This window comes from Onychostoma macrolepis, chromosome 11 (genome assembly GCF_012432095.1).
Source record: "Onychostoma macrolepis isolate SWU-2019 chromosome 11, ASM1243209v1, whole genome shotgun sequence".
NCBI classification, from domain to species: domain Eukaryota; kingdom Metazoa; phylum Chordata; class Actinopteri; order Cypriniformes; family Cyprinidae; genus Onychostoma; species Onychostoma macrolepis.
The window spans coordinates 22788512-22804867 of NC_081165.1; the positions used below are offsets into that span (position 1 = coordinate 22788512).

Consider the following 16356-nt stretch of genomic DNA (forward strand, 5'->3'; position numbering starts at 1 on the left):
ATTACCTGCGGTTTTCTGTGTTTGTTTCTTGTTTAGACTTCAAATGATTTGGCTCTTTGAATTGAGCAAAATGCTTGGGACCATGTGACATTTATAGATTCCTCGAAGAAAAGAAAATGCACAATGGGATTTCTTTGTTGATTGCGCTGTGGTATAAAAAAGGGCATTCTTTGTTGGTACAAGTGAACATTTTCAGCATCATTTGATTGATAATTATCTGTTTCCACATGGTTGACTCAATGAAGATGTCAATATCTGTTCTAACGCACAAATAATTTGTTTTGGGAGAGAAAAAAATAGAAGATGTGCATTAGTAGATATTACACACACATTCCTGATATTATTGTGCATGCTATTCAAAATAAAATAAAATAAAATAAAATAAAAAAGGATGAAGGAAGGAAGGAAGGAAGGAAGGAAGGAATGACATAAGATAAATACATGTAAATAAAAAAAAAGTGTAATTAATTGCAGAATTATAGGTGTAGAAGACTCAAATTAACAAATTGTATTCACAACTCAACTATTAAACTTTTAATTTAATGCTTCTTTGATTTTACTCAATTTACTGGGGGAAAAATACAATTTAAATTAAAAATTTTAATTTAAAATACAATTTAAATCTATCATGACACATTCCTAAAATAGGGCTTGACTATACATATTTTTCAGTACTTCATTATTACTTTATAATTGTCACAATTAGTTATACTGCTCTGCAGGTCAAAGCTGTCTGTGGATATGTGACTGTGGTAACGCCGTGCATCTCTGTGTTTTCAGTGGAAAAGATGGTGAATTTTTTAGCCCAGCTGTGGAGCTGGGAGTTGGTAAAAGTACATAATGTGAAATGGCCAGTGACCCATGAGTGGCTCAGGATAGCTGGATGAATCTCTAACGCCTCGGCATGAGATCCCCGAGCATTTCATCCATCAAGCCAGTCATATTTGTTTTTCCCTGCTGATTTTTAGACATTGCAAATGCAGTTTAATTTACATCAGAGCCTTGAGTATGTGCAGCATCTTGATGGATGACTTTGACCCCCCCTTGTAGAGGACGACATGAAAGACCGACTGTGACTGACTCCAATAACTTTTTACTGAAGCTTATCCTTGTTAGATGCAGTGTGTCTGTCTTGAAACGGATAATGGCAATGCATCTTCCTTAGACATTTCCTGTTCCCTTTAGAGACAGAAAGCATAACCTCTAAAAATAGCTGGAGAATATATCATACACATGTGTGAAATGGGTTCAGTCTTGCATAATGGATTTGTTTTAACCTTCCAACAGGATGAAGCGTTCAGGGCTGTGAAAGTGAGAGTGTGACAGCAGAACGCTAATTCAGCTGCAACTGGCAATGCAATGCATGTATTGTGCAGTACAGTCAATAATACAAAAGGTCAACAAGCAACTTTGTGTTCCATGATTCTTGTTACTCTATTAAAAATGATAAAACAGTTAGTTCAAGTCCTCAAAATTGATTGGCTGAGTGGCATTCCAGTGCTGATATTTATTGTGACTAACATTTATTTTCATGATGTTTCAGACCAGAGTATTTGAGTAGTGTGAAGTGGAATAGAGCATAGATTTTTACCTAGCATGAAGATCAAAAATGTGGAAGTTTAACTTGTAGTTTAGGGTGGTTGGATGGTGCTTGGATCGGGGTTTCACTCACCAATGAGCGGGAAATGGAAAACCAGGAATGGAACAGGTGTGATTCTGGAGTTCTTTGAGCATTAAAACGGATGCTGTTCCACTAACATACTCCGTTTCAGTCCATGTGCTGCTTGACGACTTGCAAAGTTTTGACTTTGTTGAATCATTTTCATTGGTGGGGTTGGGGTAAATAAAGAAACCAAGTTACTGAAATATACATTAACCTTGAGCTCTGTAAGGCTGCATTTATTTGATCAAAAATCAAGTAAAATTGTCATACTATTATTACCATCTTAAAATGACTATTTTCCATTTGCTTAATTCCATTTGCACCTTTAATATCTTAAAAAAATCAATTTAGTCTTCTGATGAAAAACTGAACTTTCAGCATCATTACTCCAGTCTTCAAAGTCACATGATCCTTTGGAAATCATTCTAATATCTGATATTATATATCAGATAAATAATCTGATATTATACATCTGATATTTCTGATATATAATATATGTCAATCTGAGAACAGAATTTATTTATAACACAACTCTTTTTTGTATTATTACTGGTGCAGTTTTGACTCCTTTACATATTTTATAAGCTCTTTGTGAGTTATAAACTGGTAAAAATACCACGTTTACACAAACAACAAGCACATTTAACCCAACGCACAGTATTGTTTTGAATTGTTGGGAATATCCTTATGCCTTTTGTTTTGTATCTTAGTTTTGATGTTGACAGTGTGAAAAATGACAGTGTGAATGCTAAGCGAATCGGGACCAAATGTATCGTATTTCTTTTTTGGTCCAAAAGAATCAATAGAGAAATGAACTACAAGCTGATTACAACATGAAGGGTTAACATTAACTTTTTTTTTTAATGTTCTGGACCCATAGCTGATATTTCAATCGTTCAATCGCTTGAGTATATACTTGAGTACAACTGTATACATGTAACTCACCACTAGATTTCCCATAGCCGAATAGGCTGCATAGGCAAATGGTTCAGTCGTAGATGTGAACGCTTGATCACACCTCGCTCCACTGGGCAGGTAACACTGGTTTCCACTTATATCGGTGATCGTGCTGAGGGCGGGTCCGGGATAGCTCAGGAGAGCTGTGTGATTGGTCACCTGGACATCTTTTAATCCAAGCTCCTCCCACCGCTGAGCGATGTACCTGACCTTGGACTCTTCCGTGAGATCGGACAAGCTGTCAAAGTCCCTGTGTCAAAGCAGACAAACAGCAAAAAAACAATAAATGCGTCAAAGATTTTGAAGGCTCCCTTCACGACTCAACAACAAGACGACACTTAACAAAGCATTGATGAATATGCGCGAGCCTCATTATCATTAGCATAATTAGCACATTGTTGACTTTAGGTTAACATTTGTTTTCCTCAAAGGTATTTACATGGTCTATTGACGTGAAACTGCAGCTAGAAACGAGGGACAGAAACGGAGAGACGGCCTCCATAATTCATATTCCGGACAAGCTTCAGTTAATGTAACTGATGAATATGGCAGTGCAGGGAATCAATTGTCTCCTGAACAAACGGATGCACTATTAAAAAAGGATTGCCGGGAGAGAAAGTAAATTAGCAACAGACGGTTAAACATGAGAGAGAGAAATGAAGCGCTGCTAAGGTGCTCTGGCAGCTCGGCTTCGCTTATTTCTTACCCGTCACGGCACGTGGAAGGCACAAAGAGAAACACATCGTTATCTTGTAACTTGGAAACTTTAAGAGCTCTCAGGCCCATCAGCATGCCAAAGCTCACTCTGGGATGTTATAGGAGAAACACAGCAGGCCTGCCCATTCTCTCAATCTTCAAAACAAAGTGAGCCAAGAGCCTCCAGAGACTATAAATCATTTAATTGCACTTTTTTCCTCTTTATCCACCATGATGAATTTGCACAGGTTGATCATTGCCACATGACACCTTCAATATCCTCTAACCAGACGCAAACTGGGACAGATTGTTCCTCTTCTTCGCTAACAAACAGTTCTCTAATATAGTGCTTTTTTCGTTGAAAAAACAAAAAACAAAAACAAAAACCTTCTAAACAGAAAAGCGAAAACATCTCGCCATATTTATACTGCCTCATATGAAAAATACAGACTAAATCAACAATGTCTGGTCTGCTTTCTGCTGAGAGATGTTTTATACACGACAAATAGTCTTTATTAAATTCTAATCTGTGTTGTGTTGCTGTCTTGCAAAGTGCTCTGTGTAAAAAGGAGGTTTCGCAGGATGTTTTCTTAGCTAAAGTCATTTACTTGAGAACATTTCTTGACTGAACTTTGATCAGTTGACTACTTAGATGAAGTAACTATACAATGATTTCAGTTTTACTAATGGAGCGAATTATTCAGTATTGTGTGATTTAGCCAACACGTTCTCACTCCCAACTCGTCACATATTGAAGCTTTGTCAGGACCACTTGGCGTGACGTTTTGATGCTCAAGGTACCCCTTTAGCATTATTTTTCAACTTGCAGGGTCCTCCATTGCTTTAAATAAGAAACCTTTGGTGTCAATAGGCCGACGCGGAAGGTAGTGGGAATTTTATCATCATGATTAAATTATAGGATATACTGGGTAATAATATTGCCATTATTGCATATGTTGGGGTGTGATTTTTCAATGTAAACAGTCACAACAGTTTTATTTTTATTACATTATTTACAACCAGAATTCTGGAAATGTTGGGACATTTTTTAAATTTGAATAAAATTAAAACTAAAAGAATTTCAAAATCACATGAGCCAATATTTTATTCACAATAGAACATAGATAACATAAAAAAAAATGTTTAAACTGAGAAATTTTAAAATTTTATGCACAAAATGAGCTCATTTCAAATTTGATGCCTGCTACAGGTCTCAAAATAGTTGGGACAGGGGCATGTTTACCATGGTATAGCATCTCCTCTTCTTTTCAAAATAGTTTGAAGACGTCTGGGCATTAAGGTTATGAGTTTCTGGAGTTTTGGTGTTGGAATTTGGTCCCATTCTTACCTGATATAGGTTTTCAGCTGCTTAAGAGTTTGTGGTCGTCTTTGAAGTATTTTTCGTTTAATGATGCACTAAATGTTCTCTAGGTAAAAGATCTGGACTGCAGGCAGGCCAATTCAGCACCCGGACTCTTCTACTACGAAGCCATGCTTTTGTAATAGCTGCAGTATGTGGTTTTGTCCTGCTGAAATACACGAGGCTTTCCCTGAAATAGACGTCGTCTGGAGGGTAGCATATGTTGCTCTAAAACCTTTATATACCTTTCAGCATTCATAGTGCCTTCCAAAACATGCAAGCTGTCCATACCGTATGCACTTATGCACCCCCATACCATCAGAGATGCTGGCTTTTGAACTGAACGCTGATAACACGCTGGAAAGTCTCCCTCCTCTTTAGCCCGGAGGACACGGTATCCGTGATTTCCAACAAGAATGTCACATTTGGACTCGTCTGACCATAGAACACTTTTCTACTTTGAAACAGTCCATTTTAAATGAGCCTTGGCCCACAGGACGGCACTTCTGGACCATGTTCACATATGGCTTCCTTTTTGCATGATAGAGCTTTAGTTGGCATGTGCAGATGGCACGGCAGATTGTGTTTACCGACAGTGGTTTCTGGAAGCATTCCTGGGCCCGTTTAGTAATGTCAATGACAGAATCATGCCGATGAGTGATTCAGTGTTGTCTGAGGGTCCGAAGACCACGGGCATCCAACAAAGGCCTTCGGCCTTGTCCTTTACGCACAGAGATTTCTCCAGTTTCTCTGAATCTTTTGATGATGTTATGCACTGTAGACGATGATATTTGCAAAGCCTTTGCAATTTGACATTGAGGAACTTTGTTTTTAAAGTATTCCAAAATCTTTTTACGCACTCTTTCACAGATTGGAGAGCCTCTGCCCATCTTTAGTTCTGAGAGACTGTGCCTCTCTAAGACATCTCTTTTATAGCTAATCATGTTACAGACCTGATGTCAATTAACTTAATTAGTTGCTAGATGTTCTCCCAGCTGAATCTTTTCAAAATTTCTTGCTTTTTCAGCCCTTTTTAGCCCCCGTGCCAACTTTTTTTGAGACCTGTAGCAGGCATCAAATTTGAAATGAGCTCATTTAGTGGATAAAAGTGTAAAATTTATCCATTAAAACATTTGTTATGTTCTCTATGTTCTATTGTGAATAAAATATTGGCTCATGTGATTTGAAAGTCTTTTAGTTTTCATTTTATTAAAATAAAAAAATAAATAAAAAAACATCCTAACATTTCTGGGTTGTACACATTTATGTTCACGTAACCCAACCCCTGCTCCAAAACCTACCATTTGTCAATAAAACACTGGATATAACAGGCAGATACAACTACCATCATAATTTATTCAAAAAGTATTAATATTCCAAGTCTTCTGAGGCAAAACGATTGATTTGTGAGAGGAATAGACGTGATCGCCATCTCCGTCCGCCGTAAAGCTCATCCTGTGTGCAGTCTGTGCACGAATTTAAAAAATGTCGCCAGAAGAAGCCTTATGTCAGCCTTGGTTGGGAAATGCTATTGGCTCTTGTGTGTCTCGTGACCGACTGCATCATGCTACAGGACGGGAGTATGCTTTTGAATGAGATGTGAGCGTGTTAACGGAGAGCGGGATCATTTTCAGCGATTAAAACCTTGTGTTTTACTCTCTTCTTTGTATAAAGACTTCGTATGGCTTCAGAAGACTTGGAATGCAACACACCTTGTTTGTAATGATTTTATACTGCTTGTCAGTTTTTGCAATAAATACCTGTGACTGCACTTATATTTGCCTGTTACGTGTTTTATATTGTTCAGAAGTGGGTAGGTTTAGGGTAGGGGGTAAGGGCTAGGGGGTAGTGGTGGGATTAAGTGCTCCAATGAAAGTATAAATTTATATAAAATTATTTATTTATTTTTTGCAAATGCATGCAAGCCATTAAACTAAGACAAACAACTGAAAGCAACGGAGGACCCTGCATATCGAAAAATTATGCTAAAGGGGTACCTTGAGCGTCAAAAAGCGACGCCAAGTGGTCCTCACCAAGCTTCAATATGTGATGAGTTGGGAGTGAGAATGTGTTGATTTAGCCAATGTTTCCTATCAGAAATATTGTAAAAACAAATTATGAAATATTGTTTAAAAAAAACAATTAATCACAAGATCAGAATACAAGAAGCTGCTAAACTTGACCAGAAAAACAAGTAATTAATATAAATAAATCACACCATTATTTTAAAATTAATATATAGTTAGTTTTTTTGTGGTATGTTTATTTCTCATACGGACAGTATAGACAGAAAAGTTTTAAATTCCCTCACGTTGGTATTCCTGCTTAAAAATGCACCACTGTTACAGAAGCAATCAGTTTTGCAAGTTTCCTTCTAGTTTCTCAAGCACAAGACTCATCCAGTGATTCAAGACAGCGGACAAGCAGTCCAGCCCCACATTGAGCCACTGTGACCTGACAGAGTGTGTCCAATCCCTCACGGCTGTGCATGGGTGCCTGGGTAATCTAATTAAAAGCGTGCTCTGCATGAGTGGAGATGATGATTCCTAACCTCTCTCAGGTAATGCTCCAACCTCCACCCCCACTGCAGCTGGCACAAGACTTATATAGTAACCCAGGACATTATTTATGGAGGAACCATTCCCCCAAATGATTGTGTGACCAATTTTAGAGCAACCAGTTTGAAACGAATTACAACGAAATGTCACTTCTTGGTGAATTAGAATGGGTCTACACTTAAAAGTCTGGGATCCTTATGGAATAACTTCTATTTTTTGGAAATAACATTGACTAATTTGTAATTAAAAATTGTAAACTGATCAGTTAACGTATATTCATAGAGGAATGCATATTAAAATACACAGTCCATGTTTAATTGTATTTCTATTTGCAACTGAAGACCTGTTAAACATTTTTATCTTTGAATGACTGAATGAATAGGTAAATTAATTAATTAATGAATTAATGTATGTTCAGAAGGATTTCCCCTTTTCATCAAAAAATTCACAGTTTCTAAGTTTTTATAAACATATTAAGCAGCACAACTGTTTTTTATTTATTATTATTTATTAATTTATTTTTTTACATTGATAATTTAATATTATTTAACATTAGTGATAATAAAGGTTTCTTGAGCAGCAAATCAGCATATTAGAATGATTTCTGAAGGATCATGTGACACTGAAGACTGGAGTAATGATGATGAAAATTCAGCTTTACAATCACAGGAATAAATTAGGAATAAAATCCCATTTTTGTTGGATTTGTTGAGGCCTTAGTTTGACATCTATTTTGTGTACTTTACATTTACTAAGAAATAAGGCCTGAACAAATCCAACAAGGGGATTTTATTCCTAATTTATTCCTAGCAATAAAATGAAAAAGAAAGAAAGAAAGAAAGAATCAATGAATAAATCAACAAATCAATCAATCAATCAATCAATAAAATGACCAAGCATAGACAAATGAAAAGAAAACTAAAAGGTAAAAATGAGATTAAAAAAGAAGCCGTATCTGTAAAGGTGAAGGCCCAGAACAAATTTTTAGTATGTCGAAGAAAAGTTTGAATGATTCTGCCTGAATTAACTGGGTAAGTTTAATACTGAGAGTTAAAGCTTTAGTACAAACCAGTAGAGAAAGATTGAGAAATATCAATACAGCACTGCTTTGCAGCCACTATAATTGATGTAGAAAATGAACCACCACTCTTTAATTAATTTTAACATGAAACTAACCAAGTTCACCATAATTCTATATCATCGTGGTTACACATCTCCCATTTATTCAATCAAACCAAATCCACATATAGCAATTAAAAATAAAAATAGTGGGATGGCTTTGTATGTTGTATGCTCAAAAAGACAAGTACATTCACTTCTTTATTAAACTCTTCAGAGTTTCAGAGTGCTATTGTCACGTGTCGTAGGAGCCAGGGAAACGGAGAGACGAGGAACTTTCGGAACAAATGACTTTGACAATTACAGACAACTACAGAAAACGTCTCTAGGTTACGTATGTAACCCTAGTTCCTCGAGGGAACGAGACGCTGCGTCGCACTGGACACATACAGTTATGCAGTTACGGGTCTGGCTCCCTGAAGGGAGGAGGACTGAAGGCCTGCAGTACGACAGGCTGTGGCGTGAAAGAAGGAACTTTGGGGACGTACCCTGCACGAGGGTACAAGAAGGCTTTGGCCATACCAGGCGCAAAGTCCAAATGAGTAGGGGCCACTGAGAGGGCCTGCAGATCCCCAACTCTCTTAAGAGAAGAAATCGCCAGAAGAAATACAGTCTTCAGAGTGAGATGGCGATCAGCGATCTCCTCAATAGGCTCGAAAGGAGGCCTACAGAGAGCATCCAACACCACAGCCAGGTCCCATGGAGGAACACGGGACCGTACTGGAGGCCTTAGCCTCAGCGCACCGTGGAGGAAACGTGTAACCAGGGGGTGTCTGCCCACTGACTGTCCACCAAGAGAGGTGTGGTAGGCCGAAATCGCCGCCACATAAACCTTCAAGGTGGAGTGGGTTAACCCTGTGGAGAGTCGAGCCTGCAGGAACTCCAGCACTGTACCAACCGGGCAGTTGACTGGGTCGAGCTGGCGGTCTCCGCACCATGAAGTGAAAAGTTTCCACTTCAAGGCGTACAGTTTCCTCGTTGAAGGAGCTCTGGATTGGAGGATGGTCTCAACAACCTCGGTTGAGAGACCGGAAGCTATGAGCTGTGCCCCTTCAGGGGCCATACCCACAGCTTCCACAACTCCGGGCGGGGGTGCACAAGGGTGCCCCCTGCCTGTGAGAGGAGATCCTTCCTGATGGGAATTTCCCATGGAGAGCTGTCGAGGAGAGAAATCAGGTCCGAGAACCATACTCAGCCAGGCCAGAACGGGGCTACTAACAGCAGCCGGACCCCGTCCCGGTGCACTCTCTCCAGAACTCAGGGAGCAGAGCAATCGGGGGAAAGGCGTACAGACGAAGCCTCGGCCAAGTCTGTACCATGGCATCCAGCCTCAGTGGAGCTGGATGAGTCAGAGAGTACCAGAGGGGACATTGCGATGTCTCCCAAGTCGCAAATAGGTCCACCTGAGCCTGGCCAAACACTCTCCAAATCTGCTTCACCACCTCTGGGTGAAGCATCCATTCCCCGGGCCTCGGCCCCTGTCTCGACAGGATGTCTGCTCCCACATTGAGATGCCCAGGGATGTATACTGCTCTCAGCGAGAGGAGTTTGCCCTGGGACCACACAAGGATCTGGTGCGTCAGCCTGTACAGGGGGTGCGACCGCAGACCTCCTTGGTGGTTGATGTAAGAGACCACTGCCGTGTTGTCGGTGCACACCAACACATGGTGATCTCTTAGGTCTGGGAGAAAGTGTTTACATTTACATTTAAACATTTAGCAGACGCGTTTATCCAAAGCGACTTACATTGCATTCAAGTTACAGTTTTCACATTTTATCAACTCTTGCTTTCCCTGGGAATCGAACCCATGATCTTGGTGTTGCTAACGCCATGCTCTACTATGCTCTACTATTTGAGTACCATAGTACCATGCTCTACTATTTGAGCTACAGGAAAGCTCAAATAGTACAAAATAGTACTCAAATAGTATAGCCTGAAACACAGCCAGCATCTCCAGCCAATTGATGTGCCACGTGAGATGGTGACCACTCCACAGACCGCGGGCAGGGTGGCCACTCATGACCGCTCCCCAGTCAGTGAGGGATGCGTCCGTCGCTAGCGATACGCGGCGACACGGAGCTCCCAGCACTGGGCCCTGAGACAAGAACCAAGGTTGTCTCCACATGTCTAAGGCACGTAGGCACCGCCGCGTGACCTTGATCATGCGAAGTGGGTTCCCTCTCGGGGAGAACCCCTTGGTCTTGAGCCACCACTGTAGGGGTCTCATGTACAGCAGGCCAATAGGTATCACGTTGGACGCAGCTGCCATCAGACCCAGCAGTCTCTGAAACTGCTTGATAGTGAGTGACTGGCCTTCTTTCACTCCCCTGACTGCCGTGAGGATCGACTCGATCCGAGCAGGCGACATACGTGCCTGCATCGTGGTCGAATCCCACACCACACCAAGACAAGTGGTCCTCTGTAATGGAGAAAGCACATTCTTCTTGGCGTTCAGTCTTAACCCCAACACTTTCATGTGAGCGAGAACAACATCTCGATGTTGAGCCGCCATCTGCTCTGAATGAGCGAGAATCAACCAATCGTTGATGTAATTGAGTATGCGGATGCCTTGTAGCCACAACGGAGCTAACGCGGCATCCACACACTTCGTAAAAGTGCGGGGTGAGAGTGCTAGGCCGAAGGGAAAAACCCGATACTGGTAAGCTTCGCCCCCGAACGCAAACCTCAGGAACTTCCTGTGAGTAGGAAGGATGGAGACATGGAAGTATGTGTCTTTTAGATCGATTGTAACAAACCAGTCCTGGGACCTGATCTGAGACACAACCTGTTTGAGCGTGAGCATCTTGAACCTCAGTCTGCTGACTGAGCGGTTCAACTGACGCAGATCTAAAATGGGACGCAACCCTCCATCCTTCTTTGGAACTATAAAGTACCGGCTGTAGAACCCGGACTCTCTCTCGTGAGGAGGGACCACCTCGATGGCTTCCTTTCTTAAGAGAGTAATTAATTCTCGTTCCATTACCAGAGCCTGCTCGGGACCCACCAGAGTGGGATTCACCCCGTTGAATCGAGGCGGAGGAGAACCGAACTGGATTCTGTAACCTCTCTCTACAGTGTGCAGGACCCACCGAGACACATTTGGCAGTAGTTTCCACGCTGCAAAAGAGTCTACTAAGGGAACCAGTCTCTCAAGACTGGCCTCTGGTGTAATCAGAGTCCTGGAACGGCACACCGGCAGGAGACAACCGAACTAGCTGCTCTAGAGATCCCCGAAGGGGTGGCGAGCATCTCAGCTCCGCTACGTTTCCGGGTGGAAAGAACTGAGATATGTGCTCGCTGGAGATCGCTGCGCCCTGGAACACCGTACGTGGCAGGGTTAGCAGAACGATCTCCTGAGGGCACTGAGGAGAGACGGGCACCGTGTAATGCGGTGAACGCCGCTCTTCCCCAGCGGGGGCTACCCTCATAAGCCCTGGGCCATAAGCATCAGGGCCTCTTGGCCGAAGACCTCTTTGCCTGAAGGACGGTCCGTAGATCCGGCTTAGGCTTCGAGGCCCCCGACCGAGAGCCTTTCTTACCGCCCCGGCTCTGCCGCGGGGGAGCATGGGCGGCGACACTCTCTTTCTGTGCCTCTCTATGTGAGGAGCCAGCACGCGGCAGGGGCTGCTCTCGCCCAGCAGCCCCCTGAGCTAGAGAGCGGCGAGGGAGAAATCTCTGGAACGCCGCCGCCTGCTTCCTGGCCTCCTGGTGCCTGTCGACGACGGAACCAACAGCGTCGCCGAACAGGCCAGAAGGCGAAAGCAGGGCCTCCAGGAGGAAGACCCTGTCACGGTCTTTGATATCTGACAGGGTCAACCAGAGATGCCTCTCCGCCGTCACCAGGGCTGCCATCCTTGGTGGCGCGGAGAGACAAATCAGCGGTTTTGCGGAGCTCGCTGATATCGTCCGCATTGATTTCCTCACCCTCATCTAGGTCTTTGAGCAGGTCAGCCTGGTACGCCTGCAGCACCGCCATGGTGTGCAGACACGAACCAGCCTGACCTGCTGCCGCGTACCCCTTGCCCACCAGCGCTGACGATGTGTGCAGCGGCTTGGTGGGCAAGGTCGGAGCCTTCAGAGACGACGCAGCGTCAGGGGACAGATAGCTCGCGAGCGTCTGTTCCACCCGAGGCATCGCTCTGTAACCGCGCTCACTCGTCCCCGCCACATTACCGTAGTAATCGGACGAGGGGATGAAGAGGCGGGCCGAGAACGGTGAGAAGCGGGCTTGGGAGAGCCGCCCATGGCTGTCATGTCTTCGCTGCGAACGGCGGCGGACATGGCAGCCGAACCAGCCTGAAGTCTATCCAGCGGGCTGGGACCAGCCGCAGACTGCGGCGGCAGGCTGGTGTGGGCGACGACTTCCATCTTTTGTTTTGGTCCGGTCTTCTGTCACGTGTCGTATGAGCCAGGGAAACGGAGAGGCGAGGAACAAATTACTTTATTGACAATTACAGACAACTACAGATAACTATGACAATCTACAATCTACTGACATAACAGACACTGAGGCAGGGAAACACGGGGCTTATGAAGGCTGGGGTAAACTAGATAATTAACAACACGGGACTGGGGACTAATTAACTAATGATCACAACAAACAAGGACAGGAACAGGAACAGGAACTCCAAATAAGGGCATGAGAGGAGGGGGAAACAAGACACTGAGACAAAGTCTGACAGCTATAGGTATTGAAATAAAAAAAATGGAATTCATTATGACTGTCCTCACATTCATCTTTGCATCAAAACACATGACTTAAAGTGAAACAAATCAGCCAAATAAATCGGTAACACATGGTGACATACGTTAAACTCATTACTCAGTCACTCAATACTTTCAATAAAAGGTCAAATCAGTTAACTCTGGGTCCATTTACAACAAAGACATTATCCTCAACCTCCACGGTATTTCCACTGACCAATCCCAAAAGAGATCAGAGCAGAAGACGGCAAAACTAATCACCAATCCTACCGGTCACAGCTTGACCAAATCCAGCCTCTTGTGGAGCAGCGTTTGTGGAGGTGCTCTCCACAGCACGACCTGATGATTGATGCATTCTCCTCCGCCTGGAGAAAAGATCAGTCACTACCTCACACAAGCCCGGCTCACGGCTGACTCCGCTGGCTAGAAACAAGAGAAGTCTGCAAACCCTCACGATGGCAGATCCTTAACTCAGCACCATCTGTTACTGAGACTAATATAGACATCAGGAGAGGTGCCTGCTCTCCTGTCAAGCAACAAAAATCAGCCATTTTCACACAGGAAGCCTGTCAACAAAGCAGCCAGATGAGGCTTTATTTCTCCAAGTTTCAAAGCAATTATCCTATCAGAATGAATATACTGATGTCAAACTGATATAATTCCCTTTGTTAGAAACATACCTCGAAATTGTGCCTTTGTGCGAGTATTCTCCATCTTTATGTCGAGCAATCCCTAGCCTCTTTAATTAAATATGGTTGAGCGGAGATGATTGACAGCTGATGTATCTTGCAAGTGGTCGCCTGGGTTTTGCTTGGGTGAGGCTAGCATGTCATCCAGGTGGCTATTGAACTGTGGCGGTGCTATTATGGTTGATAACACTGGTGGTACTGAGTCCCACACCATATAAAAGCGCTTGGCTTTTTTTGTCCCCCAGGGTCCTTGAAGGGGCCATAGTGTGTTAGAGAGGCGAACAAAGAGAAAGATAGGAGATATCTGTGGAAGCTTTCACTCCGTTAAAAATGTGTGACCCTCCTGTCCTTCAAAGGAACATTTCAAGTGATTCAGGGGGAAAAAAAGATTCAAATCAATTTAATTTGCTCTTTTTGTCCCTAAGAAACTGAAATGAAACATGCAATTTGCATTTGCCATATCAATTACATATACATCAGCAATGCACATATTTCCATTTAACACATTAAAAAAAAAAAAAAAAAAAAACATCTTTAAAAATGTCAGCTTGAAATGAGCAAAGGCCATTATGATTGATAATAATCCCATTAGCCATACTACTATTCAAAGGTTTGGATTAGATTTTTTTAAGAAAGTTTTTTTTTTTTTTAGCAAGGACTCATTACATCAATCAAAATTGACAGTAAAGGCATTTATAACTCAAGAAACAATTTCTTTTTCAAATAAATGCTGCTCTTTTGAACTTTCCATTTATCAAAAAGGCCTGAAAATGTCATGGTTTCCACAAACATATATTACATATACAGTAACATATAATCAGCATATTAGAATGATTTCTGAAAGTTTCAAGACTGGAGTAATGGCTGATGAGGAATAAATTACATTTTTAAATAATTAGAATTATTTTAGATTTCTGAATATATAAATGCAGCTCTCAACTTTGTTCTGAGCATAACAGTCTTCTTTTAAAAGCATACAAACTATCTTATCATCCAAAAACATTCAAATGGTAGTACAGAAGACTGTGTCATGTTTTGTGATGCGTAAAGCATATTAGTTTTGCATGGCTGGGAAAATGCAACACCTCTAGCATGGCAGCCAAAAAAAAATAAATAAATAAAAAAATACAGGTTTCATACATGTTTCATAAAGTGAAATGGAAACATAAAATTACAATACTATGAATATGCACAGACAACATTCACAAATGCATTTAGGTCAATGACTCTTAAACAACCATGTAACACATGCTCTCATCTAAAACACCAAAAATGAATCATGACATCTAAACAATCCCCGAAACACACTGTTGTTGACTTTCCTGCAGTCAGGAAGGAAGAAAACAAAAGACGCTGAACTTTCCTTGAACTTAGAAAGGAGATAAAAAGAGACGTTTGTCTGGCAAGCTGGAGGCCCTGAACGGATTTCTGATACAGAGAAGACATCTGCATCAGTAATGCAAAGCGATGCTCAAGTACATCCGCGATCACTCCCCCTCTCTGAGTAGATTCATCCTAAAGAAAGCAGTCATATATAACTGGGTTTACGACGATAAAGCAGCAGCCTCGGGAGGAGGAAACATGGAAGATGTGTTTAAAAAATTACAACCAAGGCCTTCAAAGCACTGCGGGACAAAGGGAGAGTGAGATGAATAAACATTGGACATTAGTGAGTTTTAGTTAGAAGTGTGCAGTAGTCAGCAACTGAGAATATAAATTTTGAGTCACTGTTTTTAAACCAACTATTCTTATCTCTACTGCCTCTTATTACTTCTACAACCAACAAAATGCACGGAGAAAGGAACGTATGGTCTGTGTTTACTACAAATAGTAAACATAGCTAATGCGCAAATAATGTGAAATGGCTTGTTGGTTGTTGCCAGCTTTGCCATCACAGTAATAAATAGCATTTTAAAATATATTGAAATAGAAAACAGCTATTGAAAATGATAAATTACAATAAATAATTTAAAAATAAAAGTAACCAAAATAAAACACTTGAATTGTATTCCTTTTTTAATTTGTTTTCCATGTAACTGAAAACTGTGAACACAAAAATGCTTCATTAAATTAGTGGAAAATTAATTTAAAATCTCAGGAGGTTTTTCAGGTATATATTGTAGATCACCAGGATTTGGCTGTCAAAATATGTTTCTTTTTTATAAATATAAATAAAGTGTTGCTATTTTTATAAGTACATTTTTACAGAACTCTGTTACATGCACATCATCACCTTTACATCTCCAAAAAGGCTATAAAAGAACAAGAATATAAGAAAACTATACAAAAATAAGAATAAATCATGAGTCCCCCAAGTGAAAAAAATACTAAAAATAGTAAATGATGTTTATCTGAAAGTGTAACAATGCAAACAGGTTTTCTGTAAGGGGTAGGTTTAGGGTTAGGATTGAGTTAGGGGATAGAAAATATTGTTTGGTCAGTATAAAAGTAATATAAGTCTATGGAAAGTCCCCACAATTCACAGAAACAAACGCGTGTGTGTGTGTGTGCGCGCACGTTTTTGTGACATATGAGGACACAAATGTGTATAATGACATGGGTATGACAGGTATTACAAGATGACTTATGAAGACATTACCCCATGTCCC

The 16356-nt window shown here is 41.5% G+C and overlaps 1 protein-coding gene across 2 annotated transcripts in view; it reads right to left on the bottom strand.

Moving 5' to 3' along the window:
- LOC131549832 (inactive N-acetylated-alpha-linked acidic dipeptidase-like protein 2) overlaps positions 1-16356 on the bottom strand; it is a 271029-nt gene that overhangs the window by 126957 nt on the left and 127716 nt on the right. For both annotated transcript variants that reach the window (XM_058792346.1, XM_058792347.1), the window contains exon 3: positions 2609-2870. In XM_058792346.1, coding sequence (XP_058648329.1) covers positions 2609-2870 — 262 coding nt within the window. The remainder of the gene's footprint in view (positions 1-2608; positions 2871-16356) is intronic.